This window comes from Stenella coeruleoalba (genome assembly GCF_951394435.1).
Source record: "Stenella coeruleoalba genome assembly, chromosome: 5".
Classification (NCBI taxonomy): domain Eukaryota; kingdom Metazoa; phylum Chordata; class Mammalia; order Artiodactyla; family Delphinidae; genus Stenella; species Stenella coeruleoalba.
In genome coordinates, this window is record NC_137150.1 from 112,737,134 (window position 1) to 112,757,574 (window position 20,441).

The window sequence follows — 20,441 nt, forward strand, 5'->3', positions numbered from 1 at the left end:
AAGAGCCATTTATTACTTTAAAGCAGGTGAATAACCAGAGAGTGATGCATATTATAATAAAGTAATTTTGGAAACAATGTGAGGAGAGAAAAAGGAATCGATTTTAGAGATTTTTTTTAGAAGTAGAATAGAAATGAACTGGGGCACAGTTTGAGGTAGGAGAGAGAGAGAAATGTCAGGATGAATACAAGATACCTAGGAAACACAGGAAAAAGTGTCCGAGAGGAATATGGTAGGATTAGTTCAGTTAAAGAAGATACAAAGAAATCATGTTATATGAGCATCAACTTTCCTGAGTTCTGGTAAACAAGTCAGGTGGTGGAGAATGAACAAGAGAGAGGGGTAACATGAACACAATTTATATAATGCGTTAAGTTACTTCCATTCTAATTAATAACCATATGGCCTGAGGTAAAAGAGAAAGTCATGAATGTTCCCCAGATCCATTTAGAGCTTCCACACAGCTCTAGCAGAGGAGTAGAAGGGACATTTTATTGTTTATTGATTATTTTATTTATTGTGTTTTTCATTCAGCATCCTAAACGCAAGCCATGTACTTTACAAAGTACTATGTACTTTATTTTGTGCTCAACTGAAGAAATAGTGATCTATTATAATTTTAGAGGAAAAGTGGGTTGTATTGGACTAATAACTTGATCTCCAATGTACCTCCCTCTGAAGGGATTTTCAAGAGTAATTTTTCACAGAGGTTAGCATATCATCTTTGGATTATTTGCAAGACCGTCCTTGAGTCATCCTTTAGAGATCATGTTGAGTTGGAGGGATAGAATATATCAAACACTTTTGGGGTTTACTAAATTAAACTATGTTAAATAGATTTCTTTATTGCATGACTTCTCAGAGCCTGTAATGAGCCAATTAAATTGTAATCCCTCAGAGAAAAAAATGTTATATATAACAATTCACACACATTTATGACAGTGAACTATTTTTTTTAAACAATACCTTCTTAACGTGGCCAGAAGATTCAGATTTCAAAAGCAATCCAAAGTTGATATTTCACTAACTATACAAATAGTTTATTTGAATAACCTGAAGTCAATCTAAGTGTCCTTATAATTTGTTTTAGCTATGACCAAGAAATGCCATGTCCTGTGCCACCAGCCAGGATGTATTTGCAACAAGGTGAACTAGAAGAGGAGGAAGATGAACGAGGCCCCACTCCTCCTGTGCGGGGAGCTGCTTCTTCTCCAGCTGCCGTGTCTTACAGCCATCAGTCCACTGCCACTCTGACCCCCTCTCCACAGGAAGAACTCCAGCCCATGTTACAGGATTGTCCAGAGGAGATCGGCCACATGCAGCACCAACCCGACAGGAGGTACGTTGCTACCAGTCTTTACTGACAAATCAGATAATTTCCACTCCTAAGTGGCATTTACAGAATACTATTACATGAAGTAATTTTCAGGTCACATGGGGCTTTTTTCCAGTATCATCACACAGTATGCCTTGGTAATTAGCATATCAAGTAATATTGTTGATCAGAACATTAGATTAATTGATCCCAGTGAACTTGCAACCATAAAATAATGTGCCTTAATTCTCACCCACTTATGATAATTGCATTCATAAACAGGTGGAGATCATGTAGTAAATATATGGGTTGCTAATCTTGTAACATTTTATTGATGATTTTGTATTTTAGTTTTCTTTATGCATGGGCATATCACTTCTTTAGTCTGTGAAGAATAGATTTTTCTCCTTTTATTTTTTGTTTTTAATAACTTTTTTTTTTTTGGCTGCGTAGGGTCTTCCTTGCAGCGTGCAGGCTTCCCTCTAGTTGTGATGTGCGGGTTTTCTCTTCTCTAGTTGTGGCGCGTGGGCTCCAGGGCACGTGGGCTCTGTAGTTTGTGGCACGCAGGCTCTCTAGTTGAGACGCACGAGTTCAGTAGTTGTGGCGCACAGGCTTAGTTGCCCCGAGGCATGTGGGATCTTAGTTCCCCGACCAGGGATCCGAGCCCTCATTCCCTGCATTGGAAGGTGGATTCTTTACCACCGGACCACCAGGGAAGTCCCTCTCCTGTCTTTGAAAATTAAGTCTGCAGAATGATTTGTTCTTTCATAGCTGTAATGTTACAGAAGCATGAATTTCGTATATTCATTTTGTGTTGACTCAGGTACATTTATTTTGATTGAATGTTAGGTTGCAGTCCTTTTGTCCAAGCTACTTAGTAGTGTGTGTTTGTGTGTGTGTGTGCATGTGTGTTTCCTAGACTTTCTTTAACCTATATGTTCAGCATTGCTAACGAGTACATTTTTGTTTTGCACAAATCCTTCACTTGGCATTTCTACCACATAAAAGCTATTGCTGCATCATGTCAGCACTTCTCTCACTATTGATGATCTTGTTTGTACTATTTTATTGCCCTTGACACATTACATATATATTACTTTCTGTATTCCTAATATCATTTGAAACTAAGTATATTATTTGCCCCAGAAGATCTCCTTCAATATTCTTGAATGAATAACAAATTCTGGTTTATGCTGCTTGAATTCTGTAGGTTCAAATAGAATTTGCAGTGTTTATTAACTATTCTACGAGTAAGAGGTTATTGCCAAATTTAACTCATATACTCTCTAAAATGAAGGAAGCAGTTAAATTTTCTTCTGTGTGGCAAGGGGGAAGTTGGATTGCCAGACATTTAACTTTAGTATTATTAACTCATGGAACTTCAGGAAGATTGAGAATAAATAAGGTATCTCTTTTCCCTATTAAGGTCACAAGCATCTCTGCCACTCTTATTCGGAGAAAATGAGACGCTAATAGAGGCTGTTAGCTCTGAAATACCTCAACATTCTTTTCTCATTCTTTCAAATTACCTATTTCCTCACCATCCTCCTCTGTGTTACAAGTGGTACACCCAGTCTTCCTGGCCAGCTCTTCTTTTGTGTTCCTTATGTCATCCTCTTCACCTTTCTTGATCACGATCAAAAAGCAGCTTATCTATCTTGACTTTTCAGCCTCTTTCTCTTCATTCAATCCTTTCTCTTCACTATTAACCCTACTGCTTTTTTGGGGGGAGTATAATTGCTTTACAGTGTTGTGTTAGTTTCTGCTGTACAATGCAGTGAATCAGCTATATGTATACATATATCCCCTCCCTCTTGGACCTCCCTCCCAGCGCCCCCCATCCCACCCATCTAGGTCATCACAGAGCACTGAGCTGAGCTTCCTGTGCTGTATAGCACGTTCCCACTAGCTATCTATTTTACACATGGTAGTGTATATACCTTACTACTTTTTAAACTTTCCTTAGCCTCCCCTTCCAGTCACCCTGCTCTTTTTCTCTCCTACTCTGTAGGATTCTTTTTTATTATTATTATTTTTTTTTGCGATACGTGGGCCTCTCACTGTTGTGGCCTCTCCCGTTGCGGAGCACAGGCTCCAGACGCGCAGGCTCAGCAGCCATGGCTCACGGGCCCAGCCGCTCCACAGCATGCGGGATCCTCCCGGACCGGGGCACGAACCCGTGTCCCCTGCATCTGCCTCAACCACTGCGCCACCAGGGAAGCCCTGTAGGATTCTTTAATCACTTCTACCTTCCTAATTCTTTTTCACACCTCAGCCCCCTGTATGCTGGCTTATACTATTTTGCTTCCATCAGGCTTCGGAAGGTAACCTCTTAATCGTCAGTCTAGAGGCTTCTCTGTCTTTATTACACTTACGCTTTCTGCAGTGATAACAATTTTCTGATTTCTTGTGAGAATTAAATGAAATCGTGTATATAAAGTATCTAAAGCAGGATAAGTATTCAACAAATATTAGTTCCCTACTGTCCTCACCCTTATGCTGTCATCCTTACACTTGGTTCAAGTATTACTTATATTCTGATGGCTTTCGCATTGATTTTGCCAGCCCAGCCCTTTCTCTTGAGCACTACCGTGATATTTTCAGTTGGACATCTCAGACTACACATGTCTGAAATCAAATTCTTTTTCTTTGCACTTGACCTTTCAAACTTGTTCCTTTTCCTCCTTTATTGGCTATCTCGTTTAGAATCATTAATCCTTATTTATTTGACCAACATATTAAAAATAAAAGAGCCAAGGGAATAGGCAAAAAAATCACAAAGAATTGTGATTTTGAAATCAGTGTAATTATCTTATAGTTTGATTTCTTCTGTTATCTTCCTACCATTCCCCAAAGTAAGTTATTCACCAAGCCCCTTCTTTTCTAACTCCAAAATATCTCTTGATTTTGTTCCTATGTTTCCATTCCTAGAATCCCAGGGCAGGCCCTCAGTCCCTGTCTCTTGAAATATTGCTACATCCTTGACCTGACCACTTTTCTTCTCTCTCCCCTTTTGTGTCCACTCTCCACATTATCTTACTTTACCCCCCAGTCTGGTAATGTTACTCCCCATTCAGAGTCAGCTCTTACGTTTAGCCCAGTATTCAAAGCCTTTTACAATCCTTTTTCCTTTACTTACCTCTTCCCTCCCAACCCCTCCACACACCCTCTTTTCTAATTAGTCTGTTTGAAATTCCCTGTTGTCTTAACTCACCAACAGCCTGTCAGCAATGCCACTCTCCGGCCCACAGAGGGCTAGCAGGAGGGGCAGGCCGCTCTTGCCTTTCATGACTGTCCCCAAAATCCTTAGCGCCCTCACTAAGCACATGCGTCTTGGTACATATTGTTTCTTTGATTGCCTGGTGAACACTTCTCATCTTTCCAAGTCCTGTTCAAATGCACCGCCTGTGCAACTTTCTTCTTGTTGCCTGGCAAAAATTAACTAATCTTTCTCTTTACTCTTGACAGTGGTCTGTTCACAGCTCTGCTACCACACTAATCAGGTTTTCACGTTGCATTAGCATTGGCTGTTTGCATCTGTTTCCTTATTTAATTTAAAAGCTCTTTGAGAGCAGAGCTCAAGTCCTACTCACGTCATTGAGTTCCACAAAGCCTTCTTCAGTAAGTATCTGATGGATGGAATCTGATACTAGAGGAGTTGACTGACTCCCTGCTGTTTTGGCGGGGGTGAACTCAAAGTGAACAGGTGTAATTGGGAAATGCATTGGGTATCTGCCCTCAAAATCCTCTTTGACTACATTCAGCCTTTTTTTAAAAGGTATGACTTTCAGTCTATGAAGGTACAATATTAATAACACTGGGCACTAATATGAAGTAGATGAAAGCCCATTAAACAAAAAACTATTACTGCTCTTTTATGCTGAAGGTATATTCTACATGTTTACCATAGAAATTTTTGAAAATACATAGAAACAAAATGAAAATACAAAAGTACCAATGATCTATGTTGTCAGAAATTGTCACCATTAAGAACTCAGGGGCTTCCCTGGTGACACAGTGGTTGAGAGTCTGCCTGCCGATGCAGGGGACTCGGGTTCGTGCCCCGGTCCGGGAAGATCCCACATGCCGCCGAGCTGCTAGGCCCGTGAGCCACGGCCGCTGAGCCTGCGCGTCCGGAGCCTGTGCTCCACAATGGGAAAGGCCACAACAGCGAGAGGCCCGCGTACTGCAAAACAAACAGACAAAAAAAGAACTCAGTAAAGATCTTTTCTGTTCTTTGTCTCTACATGTACTCACACTGCTTTGAATTTGTGATATGCCAATATAATTTTATAAGGTATTTTTTTCACTGAACAGTGAATTTTTCCATGCCAATTACAGTTTAGATACTCACGTTAAACAAATGTATACTGCAATTTATTTAAACAATTCCTTAATATTGGGCATTTAAGTCATGTCCACCTTTTTGATACTATATATAATGCTGTAATTCCCATCTCTAAGTCTTTGAATCAAGCCTCTTCTCAAACCTTTAACCTATTTGGATGCCTACCCCATCAGTAGATGACTTCTGTTTCTCATCATCCTGCCACTCCCCTCATGATGCGCTCATTAAAGATAGGCAGGTATTTCTCTACAGATTTCATTCTAGAGAATCAGACCCTTATGTCCAAGTACCTGTTCCTGCAGATTTTTACTGCTTGAATATCACTCAGAGCAATACATGTATCTCCAGCCATAAAGGCACTTCCCTACCTCCTGCAGCCATTTTCTCTTGCCTGTATTACTATAATGGTCCATAAGTGGTCTTTGTTGCCTTTAGCCTTGCCCTTTCTTCAATCTAATCTTCTTGCTGCAGACTGTGCAGAGGCATTTTCCTAAAATGCGACACTGATCAAGTCTCTCCATTGCTTAAAATCTCTCAATGACTTCTCATTTCCCTTAGAATAAAGGCAAGATTCCTTAATGTAGCAATCAAGGCCCTTTGTGACCTGACCGCTGCATGCCTTTCTTTGCCTACCCATTGCCACTCCCCTCCTCCCTGTTCCTGTTGCCTTTACTCTAAGTTTCTTCCAGTTCCTGGAATGACCAGTGCTCTTGATCTTGGGTGGCCTCAGCCTGCAGCAGCTTGAAGAAGGATTGCGGTTCCCCGGCCAGAGACCGAAGTCAGGCCGCAGCAGAGAGAACGCTGAATCCTAGCCACTAGACCACCAGGGGCCAGTGGCAAGGCCAGGGACAAATAAATTTCCACAAAGAGACAGAAAGTAGTGAAACAAGTAAAGTGTTTATTAGAGGGAAAAAGAGTACGTGTGAATAGGCACACACAGGCGGGCTCAGAGAGAGAGTTGCACCATCGTGGTAGTTTGAATCTCTTACGTGGGGCATTTCTTCCGGGTTTCCTTTGGCCAATCATCTTGCTTTGTCTGGCTCTGAGTCAGTATTTGGTTTATTTCAGGGTCCTCCCATGTGTGCGTGCGCATCTCTTAGCCAAGATGGATTCCAGCGAAGAGGTCTGTGGGTAGGTTGACATTGCTTACTATGGGGTGGCGCCCCCCCTGCATTTTTGTCCTTCAAGGAGCCTTTCTGTGTGTGTGTGTAGTCGGGAAGGTCTCCTTGACTTGGAGAATGAGGAATATGTGGTCTCTTTATCTCTCATCTGGGCAGGGCTCAGCTTCTCCTCCCTCCTGCTATTGTCTTCATCTTGGTATATCTGTCCACAGGGGACAAACTCCAGGCGCTCAGCCTGGGGCCCATCTATCTCCTGCCTCACTCTCAACCACTTTGAGGTCTTACCACTTGCCTTCTCATCTTCCTGGGACACCATTATCCCCTCTCTTTTTTTGGAGCTAACACTTACATATCCTTTAGATCCAAGATTAAATGGCAGATGCTCTCATTAGAATCTTTCCCTGATGTCCCAGCTCTGAGATTGAAGCCAATTCTATATGTTCCCAGCGTGCCCTAGATATCTTCTGTCGTGGAGCTTTGTGAATACTGCATTACCATTGCGTATTTAATTAATTGTCTCCTCCGCTAGACTCTAAGTCCCTTCAAGCAAGGAACATATCTATTTTATTTAGCTGAATTTCTAGCATAGTCCCTAAGTTCCTGTTTCTATTGCTGCCTACAAATTACACTAAAACATAATCACCTAAAACCGTTTTGTTTTACTCACAACTCCATGAGTCAGGAATTCTGAAAGGATTCACCTGGGCAATTCATCGCCAACCCACATGGCTTCCTCTGGTCTTTGGGGCTGTGAGATCAACTTTGAAGTGAGTTTCTTCACTTACATGCCTGACGTTTCAGTGCTCCGTGACCTCTCTCTGGCTCCTTATGGAGTCTTATCCTCCAGGGGCTCTCCACCACAGCCCAGGCTTCTCGTGACATGGCGATCTCAGCGGAGTGGCACTTCTTACGTGGCAGGGAAAGGAAGTTGCCAGGCCAGTTAAGAGCTACACTCAGAACTGGCACAGTCTCACTTCTGCCACGTTCTGTGGTCAGAGCAGTCACAGGGTCCACCCAGACTCAGGAACTTAGAACTAAACTCCTTCTCTCGATGGAGGGATAGCAGGTTCTCATCCCAGAAGAGCATTGTGGATGGAAGATATTGTTATGGGCATCTTTGCAAAATACTGCCACGGACTGATACATAGTTAGCTTTACTAAGTATGAGTGCCTTAAAATCGAATCCTTCCATGTCTTAAAGTATAATCGGTAAACCATTCCCTAAGCCGTGTCCTTGTGATCCCTTTGGTCTCAGAACCTAAAAGTTCCTTCACCATAGTTAGTACACAGTAAAGAATGAATACATTTTTTACTTTTTTTGTGTTTTTTTTTTGGTTTTTTTGTGGTATTCGGGCCTCTCACTGTTGTGGTCTCTCCCGTTACGGAGCACAGGCTCCGGACGCGCAGGCTCAGCGGCCATGGCTCACGGGCCCAGCCGCTCCACAGCATGTGGGATCTTCCCAGACGGGGGCACGAACCCGTGTCCCCTGCATCGGCAGGCGGACTCTCAACCACTGCGCCACCAGGGAAGCCCCGTTTTTTACTTTTATGTTTACTGATTAGGGGCATTATAAATAGTGTAATGAATAAGAAATTACTGAGCTAAAACCATTATAACTTTGCAATATTTAACTAGATAAGTATTTCATACTTGCATTATTATGGATATTACAGTTTGGGCATTCTCATTAGCTTCTGAGATATTCCATTTTTTGTCCAAAACTAGATAAACTAGATGACCAGCATAATAGGAATCTTCTCTCTTTTCAGACAATAACTATGAAAATAATAAAATTAAATGTATTTACATATACTGTTTTCAAAAGTGTCTGGTGCTATTGAGTTTACTGTAGTTGATATTTAGTGAAAAAAAATCTCTTGAAAAGTAAAAGTAAATTTTATGTATGGAACAGGAAATTTATAGATATTTTATTACTGTAGATGAACTGAGTATGATATAATTGGAAGGAAAAGAAAGAAGGCCAAGAAAAATTAAATATTTTGTCTGTTTACAAACCAGTTAATGATTAATTATACAAAGTATTGAAACTATACCAGTTTTTAAAAAAAATCTCAAAGGTATGTATTTTCCCCCTTCCATCTTTTGCCTGGTAAATGCTATGTGGTAAACTATATAAATACCTGCTTTCATAAATCAATGGACTTTTTCCCTTCTTCTCTTGAACATGCTTATGAAGGCATCATTTTTGCAGGAGCCTAGAGTGTTGTGATTAGCAGCCATGTAGCTGTACATTATTTCAGAAGACATTGAAACCCCTCAGGGGGAAAAACTGAGAGGGTTGAGGTTCATTTGTGGCAAGTCCCACTTGAGTGCCGCATCTTGAAATAGCTTTCTGTTTTCAAATAGAGTATATTACATATTTCAAACCGTACAGGTTTATCACACGTTCCCTGGGCTTGCCTTGTTTACAGATGGCTTGAATAAATTTTTCTGTCTTTCCTCAGCATTTGTACAGGGTGGTAGTAGTTAAAAGCCAGCCCTTATTTAACATGAAGATGTTTCTGCTTCACAGAATGTGAATTATCCAAATACAACAATGCTAGCATCCTTTCATTGTGAAGTTGGCTGTCTTACATCCCTTCACTGATGGTCAAAATAGTCCCTTTTGTGCTAAAAAGTCTTACATGTATTTAAAAAAGAAGTTTCTTGTATTTTGGGTGTGCCTGCTGACAAAGACTGTAAATTGACTTTTAAGTATGGTATTTTATAACAATCCAAATTAAATAAAGGCACTCCATATTGAAACAATTATCCATTTTAATCTCTTAAATAACTTCAGCTTTGGCATATTTTTCATGTTTCTTCTAGTGCCACACACAGATGCATTAGAAACGACCCAGAAATGAAAAATAACACATTATACTGAAGAACTGTGTATGTGTATATATATCACATATGTATATATATATGTGTATGTGTGTATATATGTGTGTAATAGCACCATTCTTAGAGGAAAGGCCATGGCCTTGGAAATGGAATGTGGGATTAAATTCTAAATTTGATACATACTAGTTGTGGGAACTTTGGCAAGGTCCTTAATTTCAATGGCCTCTGAATTTCAATCTCCTTATCTGTTAAAATAATAAAAAAATAAGTACCCTGGAAAGTTGTTGAGAAAATTAAATGAGTTAACGTTGTAAAATACTTAGCTGCAAAGTAGGTGCTCAATAAATTAGTTAACTGTAGTATTTTAGTAATCATTCATTTTTAATGCTTTCCATTTGTGTTAATAAAACATGTTTATTGAAGTGCCTCAATTCATTGGGATAAATAGCACAACACTTTTTTCTTCGAACAACTGCCATGCCACCCTAACCACTGTGCTATATTGAACTTCCGTTTCCCTCTCTGTAGCAGGTCCCTAAGTTCGATCTTGACCAGATCCTATATGATTTTTTTTGTTTGTTTGCTTTCTTTTAGTTTAAGACCCGGTCCTGTTAATTTTAAAACCATAATCATGCATTTCCAGATTTTTTTGCAGATTGCACATGCCTGTGGCCATGGTGGCATGGAGTAATGGGTGTGTTCTGTTTTTAATCACTTCCTTCCTCACTCTTCCCAGTGCATTCTCCCAAGCGCTAAGGCGAGGAAAAGGGCACATAAAAAGAGCAAAGTAGATGAGGATCCGGTCTTCTCTTTGGTTAGCCCGACTGACTGTTCTGTCTCATCTTGCTCTCTGAGTATCACAAGAATGGTGAGGGAAGGGGGCTGGCACCAACTTCCTCCACTGATGAAGGACTCAGTCCTGGACAGCATCGATAGGCATTTGTAGTCCTTGAACAATTTAGCCACATCTTCAGATGGACTACCAGTGAGTGGCATTCATGCCATATCTCTCCTAGCCTCCCAAGCCATAGGGTCACCAGATTACACTAGATCCTAATGTCACTTACCCTCCAACACTAGTGCTCAGGTCGGCAGGCTTATTTGGAATCTATCCTCTTTACTTCTCAGGAGCACAGAATTTGATGAGGTGTTGTCATGACTCTTCCAAATGATATTCCCCTTATGTCATCTTTTTAACCTTGCTTAGAGAGCACTGGGACTGTTGAGCACATCACTAAGTAGTCCTCCAAGTGGAAATCACTATATGTATCCCTTTTTTCAGGCACTTTCCTAATTAGGAGTTAATCTCTTGGCATTCTCCAGCCTTGGGAATAGCTTATTTCCACAAACCTTGCTTTCCACTAATGTCCAAAAGCTCTCTACCTTCTCAGTCATCTTATATTCACTGTGTGTGATGGTGTTGGAGGGTAAGAGGACTGCTTTTCACTGATGTTCCCCAGATCTGTGGAGAGATGGTTGAAACCAGTTATTGGTAACTGTGAACTTAAATTGTAGGGTACTGCTTTATTTTGTCCTGAAATTTGGCACTTAACTTCCAGAGCATCAAGAAAAATACCTGTAAGCATTTTGTTAAACAGGTGGAATAATGGTAAAAGCAATATACTTGCAAATAGCTAATAATCTTTATAAGTAAGTAATTTGGAGAAAAACTGCTCTTGGCTCTTAGACCTTTTTAATAGACTAAAATCTAAAGGAAATTGTGTCATATGCTCAGTGCATAATTTTTTAATCCTATAAAATTCTACTCTCTATAGTCAAAATGAATGAGTCCATTTGCTTACAATGGTGGGAGTGGCAATGAAGGAAAGGGAAAGGAACATGTTTATATGTTTATGCAGCAGCCTGTTTCAGGACTGATGTCTGCTGTCTTTGGTCATAATAAGCTGTCAATAATATTCCATACACTTTAGGACAAATACATAGATGTCAATTTCGAAATAGGTACTACTTACCCCTGTTTTAACTGAACGTAATCCAAAAGATAAAACGTAGGAGACTTATAGATAGATGAGTATATTTCTATTAAGCTTGAATCAAAAGGTAGCCCACCATGCTTCAAAGTACCTCTGGGGCTTCCCTGGTGGCGCAGTGGTTGAAAGTCCGCCTGCCGATGCAGGGGACACGGATTCGTGCCCCGGTCCGGGAAGATCCCACATGCCGCGGAGCAGCTGGGCCCGGGAGCCATGGCCACTGAGCCTGCGCGTCCGGAGCCTGTGCTCCGCAATGGGAGAGGCCACAACAGTGAGAGGCCCGCGTACCGCAAAAAAATTTTAAAAAAAGTACCTCTGGTTTTGAGGTAAATTTCTTACAACTCAGAATAAAACATACACATGCTCTGATTTATCGTTGTTTTTCCTGAACAAATTATCTCCACGGAAGCAAAGACTTGTGAATTTCTTGGTTAATTTATGCTTTTGTGTCCTAAGTAATGAGCTAAGCCATACCTGTTTATTCATTTTCCTGCAGACGGCAGCCGGTGAGCCCTCCTCCACCTCCACGACCGATTTCCCCACCCCATACTTACGGCTACATTTCAGGACCCCTTGTCTCAGATATGGATACGGATGCGCCAGAAGAGGAAGAAGACGAAGCCGACATGGAAGTAGCCAAGATGCAGACCAGAAGGCTTTTGTTACGCGGGCTTGAACAGACCCCTGCCTCCAGTGTTGGGGACCTGGAGAGCTCTGTCACTGGGTCCATGATCAATGGCTGGGGCTCAGCCTCAGAGGAGGACAACATTTCCAGCGGACGCTCCAGTGTTAGTTCTTCTGACGGCTCCTTTTTCACCGATGCCGATTTTGCCCAGGCAGTGGCAGCAGCAGCAGAGTACGCTGGTCTGAAAGTGGCACGGCGCCAAATGCAGGATGCTGCTGGTAAGTCGTCCGCTTTTCTCCAAGCTGGGAAAGAAAATTCGATGTGCATTTGTCAGTTGCTGATTGGAGATCCATAGTCGTATGTTGCTGATTATGGAGATCCATAATCTTATGTCCTATATGAAATGCAACTATTATTACTCTTTTTTTTTTTTTTTGGCTGCCTAAGGAAACCAAGGTCCAAGATGATGATGTAGCTTGCTTATTCCCTTTTTCATAACAGGCTTTTTAAATCTTCTATTTTATTTTTATTTAATAAATCCTATGTAATGTGAGTGAAGCTACCTGAAAAGTCTTTATTTTTAAGATAGTCTTAGCAAATATATGTACAATTTCTTTTGGAATGTATATGGTCAATTAAATGAGGTTTGTGTTATATGGTTTTTTTTAAGATGTAAAAAGTCACCAAAATAAAATTCATTGAGGTAGTTCTCTCATCCCATTTAATTAGAAAGTGTCTAGGAGAAATAGATAAATGTCCGGAGGGGACACTCAACCATTGGAAACTGGGCTGTTTCTCCTTAACCCCTATTCTCTTCATGCCCTCTCAATTAGAACACTCATTTAATTGAGAAGATATAAAGATGTTTGTACTATACACACATTTTCAAGTATAAGTATGTTCGATACTTAAAGTATACATTGTTAATCTAATAATTTGGAGAGCAAGTTAATCCAAACGCTTATGTATTTTTTCCATCTATTTTCCCTTTTCATTGCCAGTAGCCTGTTTTTAATTACTGTATATCCATTCTTATGTTTTAACCCATTTTTACTTATCTCCCACTCCCAACTCTGTTTAGAAAGTAAATAATATGAGAAAGAAAAAAATTTTAATTTAAATCATACATTTATCACATGATTTTCATTTCTGTATAATGGAATATGTACATATATGCATTCATATACATGTTGAGTGTATATATATTTCTGGTAACCAAGAAAATATGAATAGAATAAAAATAATGTGGTCAAAAAGAGAGCTATTTCTGAGAAAGACTATCACAACAAATCAATAATTGCTATTTTGTTCTATTTTTCTTAGTTTAATAACTATCACATTGGTAGTTTTCCATGTTCTCTTCAGATATTGGATTGGTCATTATTTCTTATCAGTGTAGAATATATTCAGAGAAAATTTAACTCACATCATAAAGTTTTCTTTTCCTATATATTATTTATCAAGAATGTGTTGCAGGAAAAAAGAATGTCTAATATCTCTCAAACTATTATCATAGAATGCATACTTATTTCAGCCAGCCCTATACTTTATGATATTCAACCAAATTTCCTTTTTCTCTCCTAGTTGCTTCTGGGTATAATAAAATAAGTATGCAAACATATCTATCATTCCTAATAAATAAATAACATTTAACTTTATATACAGCTTTTGTTTCTCCTTATTTTTTAATCTTCTGTAAAAAAATAAATAAATAAGTGAAATTAAACATCTCAAACTACTGCTTTCAGATTGCATTAAGCGTGTGTTTCAGTTCATTAAATCAACAAGACATAGAAATAATGTCGAAAATGCATCTGCGAACGACCTTATGCCTTAGGGTCTATGAGCAGTAGATGGCCTTACACAATAGAATGAGTAATGGGTTCAGTCTCAGCCCTAATTCTCTTTTCATGGATATATAACTTTAATTGTAATAGTCTCCATCATAGCTAAAAAGAGTTTGGTTTAATATTTTATTGTACTGTAATTTAGTGGCTCTTCTGGTTTTCGTTCGGTTCATAATTATAATGAACTAAACAGGCATTGGACTCTGCTTATTAAAGTGTTCTTTTCAGGAAGGGGTGCTGCTTATCATATGACTTGAAGTTAATATGAATGAATAATCCAATCACATTGCTTCTCACTTGGCTGCATTAATGTCTTTTACTTAATATGCTTCCGTTAGCACATTTAAATGTGTTGATTTTACTATACGTGGCTTCTTCTGTTTATAGCCAAAACACATATTGTCTAGGTCTCTCTGAGGTTTCTTGTAGTACAACAGAAAGTTCTGGATTTGAATCTCTGGAATTTCAAGGAACCAAAATAACAAAGGTCAAGTGTAGGGCCAATAGATCTCCACTGCCATTATGGATTAAATATTTTGTGCTGTTGTAATATGTCTCTGTAAGAAAAGGCCAGAGAATTGGAGAGCACCGCAGTGCACCATGTCTGATTAGCAGAGTCATTTATCACCTGTGAATATTGTCCCTCTAAAATCAAATAACAGAAAACAACTACCTATACCATCACCAAAAAATATAAAAGTCTCTGGAGGGGGTCACTTTAAATATCCATAACCAGCAAATAAATATCTTGTGAGAGAAAAGGGGTGTGAGTAATTTTTGGCAGGTCTGAATACGTGAGCTAGCTTAATTCCAGGCCACCTTAAGAGAAAATACCTGAGAATGTATTAAGATACTAGGAATCTGTCTTCAAAGAATAGCACAAACATATTTAATTAAAATAAGGGATGTATTTTGTACTGTTCATTCTTAGAATATGAATTTCTTAAGGGCCCTGGCTATTCCTTTTGAGAAAGCAACAGACATTGGATATATTATGTAAAAATTTAATTAACATTTTTGTTTAATCATAACACTTTAGTGAAGGTAGATGCAACAGTCAAAATGCTTTTCTTTAATAAATAGGTATCAGAATAAAGGTACCATGGTTAAAAAAAAGAGCCTGAAAATGCTTTTAGGGTATTTTTTCCAGTGGATAGCTCAAGCAGAATAAGAAGAATCCTATTGTTTACTAGAATAGTTTATTTAAGCTTTTTTTTTTAATTAGGGATGTTTATAGTTTTAGTGTTTTATTTTGATTATTAGTGTTAAATTAAATTAAACTTTATTGGTGAGTTTGGCTCTGATATTTTTCCTCAGGCCGCCGACATTTTCATGCATCCCAGTGTCCTAGACCCACAAGTCCTGTTTCCACAGACAGCAACATGAGTGCTGCGGTAGTACAGAAGGCTAGACCAGCCAAGAAACAAAAACACCAGCCAGGACATCTGCGCAGAGAAGCCTACACAGATGGTAAGTCCATTGAAACGGATGGAAACATCTATGAATCTCTCCTCTTTACCCTGGCTCTCCAGGACTTGAAAATGCATCCACTGACATTAGAAATTACATTAAAAATTCATTAAACAGTAAGCCTCATATTACTTATAGGAATGATTGACTTCCATATCTTGTCAGGCACCTCAAGTCCCTGAAGTTTTCTAGTAAGTAGGTTATTTCAGAAAGTAAAACAATGTATAATACTTTTAATATTCTTCAAAGGTTATTATATAGTCTTAAACAAATAGACATTATTGTAGTTGAAGTCATGGCATAGGGTTAACCTTCACCACGTTCACTGATAACTCTTCCGAAATGTCCTCACTTTTTTTCCTGGTGAATTTTGCATTCAAATAGAAGACAATAAGCTCATTTGAACATACATTCTAACTATAGTGATGATATGAACAGTTAGTCTTTGCCCCAAAAGGCAAATCGAATCATCTTCCTTCATGCCTTCACATACAGTATCCATTCTCACTGAAGAAGTAAGGCTTGTATTCTCCAGGGAGCACAGGAGAATACCGCAAACATTGTGATGTTGTCTAGAGAAAGCCTTTAATGAAAGTGCCTCAGGTGGCCCGGCATTTATTAAACTGCCACCTTCTCGTTTTATAAAACAACCCCAAGGGCTTTGTTGGAAATTCACGTAAGATAAATTCTCTCAGACTCACCCATCTTGTCAAGTTTGCTGAATCTGCTAAAGGGCTGGGGGGAGAAGATTGTCACAGGCGCTGTTCCCCAACCTGATAGAACCTTCATTACCAGTCAGCAATGTTTCGCAAAGGGCATCATTTTCCATTACCATATGAAAGACCAATGTTATAGATCCTTATCCAAGGTTACAAGGAAGGTTTTCTGAGGCACTTCTCTGATTCCTGCCACTTGACAGAAAAAATTTAATACAAAGCTCACAGCATGATGAGCACAAGTAATTTTGCAATGAGTGGCTGTCCATGCTATTATCTATACTTTATTCGGAGTATTTTCTCTCACTAGCATCTATCTGATATTAGACTACATTAAATACTGGCATGACACAGCGCACCTGGGCCTCCTGGATCCTGCCCAGGACTCTTTTGTCAGCGAAACTGAGCTGTCAGAATATTATCCGGTTTTGAAGGGTTATTATAGTGGCTTTGTGCATGTTTCCCTCTGTGAAGGGACAAACACTAGGTGTAAATCCCCAAACTCTATTGGCAGTTTTACATTTATGGGATCCCTATAATGGCATCTTACAAGTTTTATAGCTCTTCTATCAGTTTTTATTATCTAGAAGAGAGTGCTCCTAAGAGAAAACTGGTCAAACATCAAACCTTGATGTAAATACATCTAGGTTGAATACATCAGGGAAAAAACCTAGCCTAAAGGTTTGTGTAGCTCTTTCTACCTCTTATTTATACTTGTTTCAAGGGGCTTCTGGCATTGAGTGATGCTTTTTAAAATGCTTTAAAACTAACACGGTATTGTGAAGCAATTATACTCCAATAAAAAAAATGCTTTAAATAATGTAAACATGCCAGTTAAAGGGCATAGTGTTGCAGTTACAAATTACACTGTGCTTGAAAATTGTGATCTATATTTATTGCCCCACGTTCTGTAGTACTTATTTCAGTGTGTTTAATAATTAAATATAAATTGTAACTAATCCCTGAATAACAGCTATTAAATTGAATGATGAAGCAACCAAGTTATTTTTTAAGTTAATTTCAGAAATACCAAAGAAATATGTTAAAATATTTGAAAGCGAAAAAGTTAATAAGAAATATTATTTAAATTTCTAAATGTTCATTTCACAAGTGATTATGCAGAGTAGTCATAATATATACCACAATGTAGAAGCCAGTAATTATTTTCTCTAAGTCACAGAAATAGACAAAATTGAGATACAACTAAAGCTGTTTTTTAAATACTAGCTTTACCTTCCTTTTAGCATTTTGATAACCAACTGTCTTTTAGTTATGTTTCCTGTACTAACAAGTCTTGAATATAATTCTGGATGCTTTCTGATTTGGTAACGAAAAAAATAACAAAGCTATGTGTTATTTTATACATTTCCATAATGCTTATTGATGAACAAAAATCATTTAAATGCAGATACTTCTTAATGCACCCAATAAAAGAAATGCACATACTCTTGATAGTACTGATTATAGCATGGAAACAAACATCATTTTATCAGAAATCACTTTCTCATTTTTTGAAAAAACTATTTACAGTTCATTCATGAAGAAACTCAATTGCAGATACAATTTGTACAGTTATTAAAGAAAGAGAGAGAGGGAAGGGAAAGAAAGAATTTAAAGAGCTGCGAATTGTGAAAATGAGAATTAAATATATTAGTAAGACCTGGAGGGTTCTTTCGTTTTTGCTTTTTATGATTAAAATACATCAACTGTGATGGATGAGTTTGATTATTGTCAATAGACTTCTTACGTGAGCTATTTTCAGCCTATGGTATGTCAGTCGAGTGTGCAGCATCTTTACTTTGTCAATTTTGTTCAAATTATCAGTTTCCTTTGCAGAATTTTTGTAAATTCTATAAGGAGAGATAAAGAGTGGCTGGGTCTCAAATGATAAAGAGTAATTTGTGATGATCCTTGTCAGTCAGCTCTGATTAGTTTTCTAGGGCTGTCCTAAGAAAGTACCAGAAACTAGGTGACTTAAACAACAGAAATTTATTTCCTCACAGTTCTGGAGGCTAAAAGTCCAAGATCACGGTGTAGGCAGGGTTGGTTTCTTCTGAAGCCTCTCTTCTTGGCTTGTGGATGACCACCTTCTCCCTGTGTCTTCACTTGGTCTTCCCTCAGTGAATGTATGTGCCCTCTTCTTATAAGGACACCAGTCAGGTTAGATTAGGGCCTACCCTAAGGACCTCATTTTAATTTAGTTACCTCTTTAAAGACCCTGTCATCAAATACAAGTCACATTCTGAGGCACTGGGGATGAGGACTTCAACATGTGAATTTCGGAGGGGACACAATTCAGCCCGTAACAGCCCACAAGCCCCTAATCCATGGCACTGTGCCATACCTTGTTTGCAGGTAAATTCTGGGTCTCATAAACACTCAGGGAGTACTCATTGCAAAGCAGAAGGCTGCATGCTATTGACACACTGACAGGCAGAATCCAACTCTTTATTTATTTCATATTTGCCGCTTCCAAGTTTAACCCAGATGAAGGGTAGGATTAAAATATATGAATATTTATCAGTCAGACTTTTATCGAGTTAAAGCCAAGCATAAGTGCATTTCTAGGACCTTCTAATTGATTCTTTCCACCGCTTTTCAACCCCTTCTGAAGCATTTACATACTTGATTTAAAAACCAAATCTACATTATTTCTCCAGCTCTACTTTTCATAAATTATAAATTCACCACCCTCTTTGGAATGATGCTGTTTTGACTTGATATATCATTAATTACAAGGTCTGGGAATTTAAGTAGTTAAGTAAATAGAGTGCTGGATCTCCGTAGTGAGTTAACGCCGGCAGAATTGTCTCCATGTGTATGTTCTTACGTATTACTTTACATGCATTATATTGGTATTTAGACAGTCTTGTATAAAGAATGGTGTTTATATGATTGTATAAAGAAAGAGTCTATACATATATATGAGTTCCATAATCCCATTTGTTAAACCGAATTTTAGCTATTAGGGGTATGAACTGGATGAAAGTACTATTTATCACTTTATGAAATATAGAATTGTTTATACTATGATAATCCCTGATTTGACTCAGGGATTTTACAATACCTAAAAAAGAATTTATTTGGTAATCTGTTTATATTAAGAAATTACGCCCACCAGCATTCCCCTCTGTCACTTATATACAGTGGCAATTATATGCAGGAAGTTAGAACTCTTAGAAATATCATTGGATTCTCTTCTCTTTTTCTACCTGTATTATAGATACAGGTGTATCTATATACCTATATAGAGCATCCAGTAATAGATTTTGTCTCAAGAGTTATAGATTCCCAAGGCTTTGTATGATCTTATGATAGTGATAATCATCAGCTTTGCGATCCAATAAGCACAGACATTTTACGATTTGATGATAGTGGCAGTCATCAGCTTCCTGATAAACTGTGTTTGCAATCAGTTTGAGTTTGTAGCAAGCAGATAGTGCAGAAATGAGCCTGCAGTCACTCATTCGCTCTGCTTCCAGGTATGTTCTGAATTAGGCTTTTCTCCTCGCATTGTCAGTCCCAGGCCAAGTCTGAACTTAGAACAGCTCAGCCTTGGGCCTCTTGGCTTTAAGCCACTGACTACAATCTGTCTTCTAACTCTTTGGTTGTTTTTAATAAACAAGCAGCAGATGAGGGAGAATATCATGATAGTACTTTTTTTTAAGTGTTGTTTTAAAACAAATTGTTAAAGTCGTAAAGGAGGAAAATCAACACTAGTGACAACGGCAATTTATGTTGTAAGACAAAAAAATCTTTTGATTTTCCCAGATTCTTGGGAAAATTAACGCTATGGACTGTACTTTGGCCCCCATTTTATTTTTATTATTATTTAAAAAATTTTTTTGTGGTACGCGGCCCTCTGACTGCTGCGGCCTCTCCTATTGCGGGGCACAGGCTCTGGACGCGCAGGCTCAGCGGCCATGGCTCACGGGCCCAGCCGCTCCGTGGCACCTGGGATCTTCCCGGACCGGGGCACGAACCCGTGTCCCCTGCATCGGCAGGCAGACTCTCAACCACTGTGCCACCAGGGAAGCCCATGGCCCCCATTTTAGATAAAAAGTATTGAGGCCGTTTACATGAAAAGGAGAACGTGGTGAGCTGTGAGAACTAACAACAACAACAAAATGCAAGTTACAGTCTGACCACTTTTAATAATG

At 38.8% G+C, this 20,441-nt stretch overlaps 1 protein-coding gene across 1 annotated transcript in view; it reads left to right on the forward strand.

Annotated features, from left to right (window-relative positions):
- The window catches only part of ROBO1 (roundabout guidance receptor 1), a gene marked incomplete at its 5' end in the record, with an annotated part of 146,705 nt that overhangs the window by 113,619 nt on the left and 12,645 nt on the right, over positions 1-20,441 (forward strand). Inside the window, 3 exons of the mRNA XM_079921453.1 lie at positions 1,091-1,339; positions 12,120-12,526; positions 15,413-15,565. Coding sequence (XP_079777579.1) covers positions 1,091-1,339; positions 12,120-12,526; positions 15,413-15,565 — 809 coding nt within the window. The remainder of the gene's footprint in view (positions 1-1,090; positions 1,340-12,119; positions 12,527-15,412; positions 15,566-20,441) is intronic.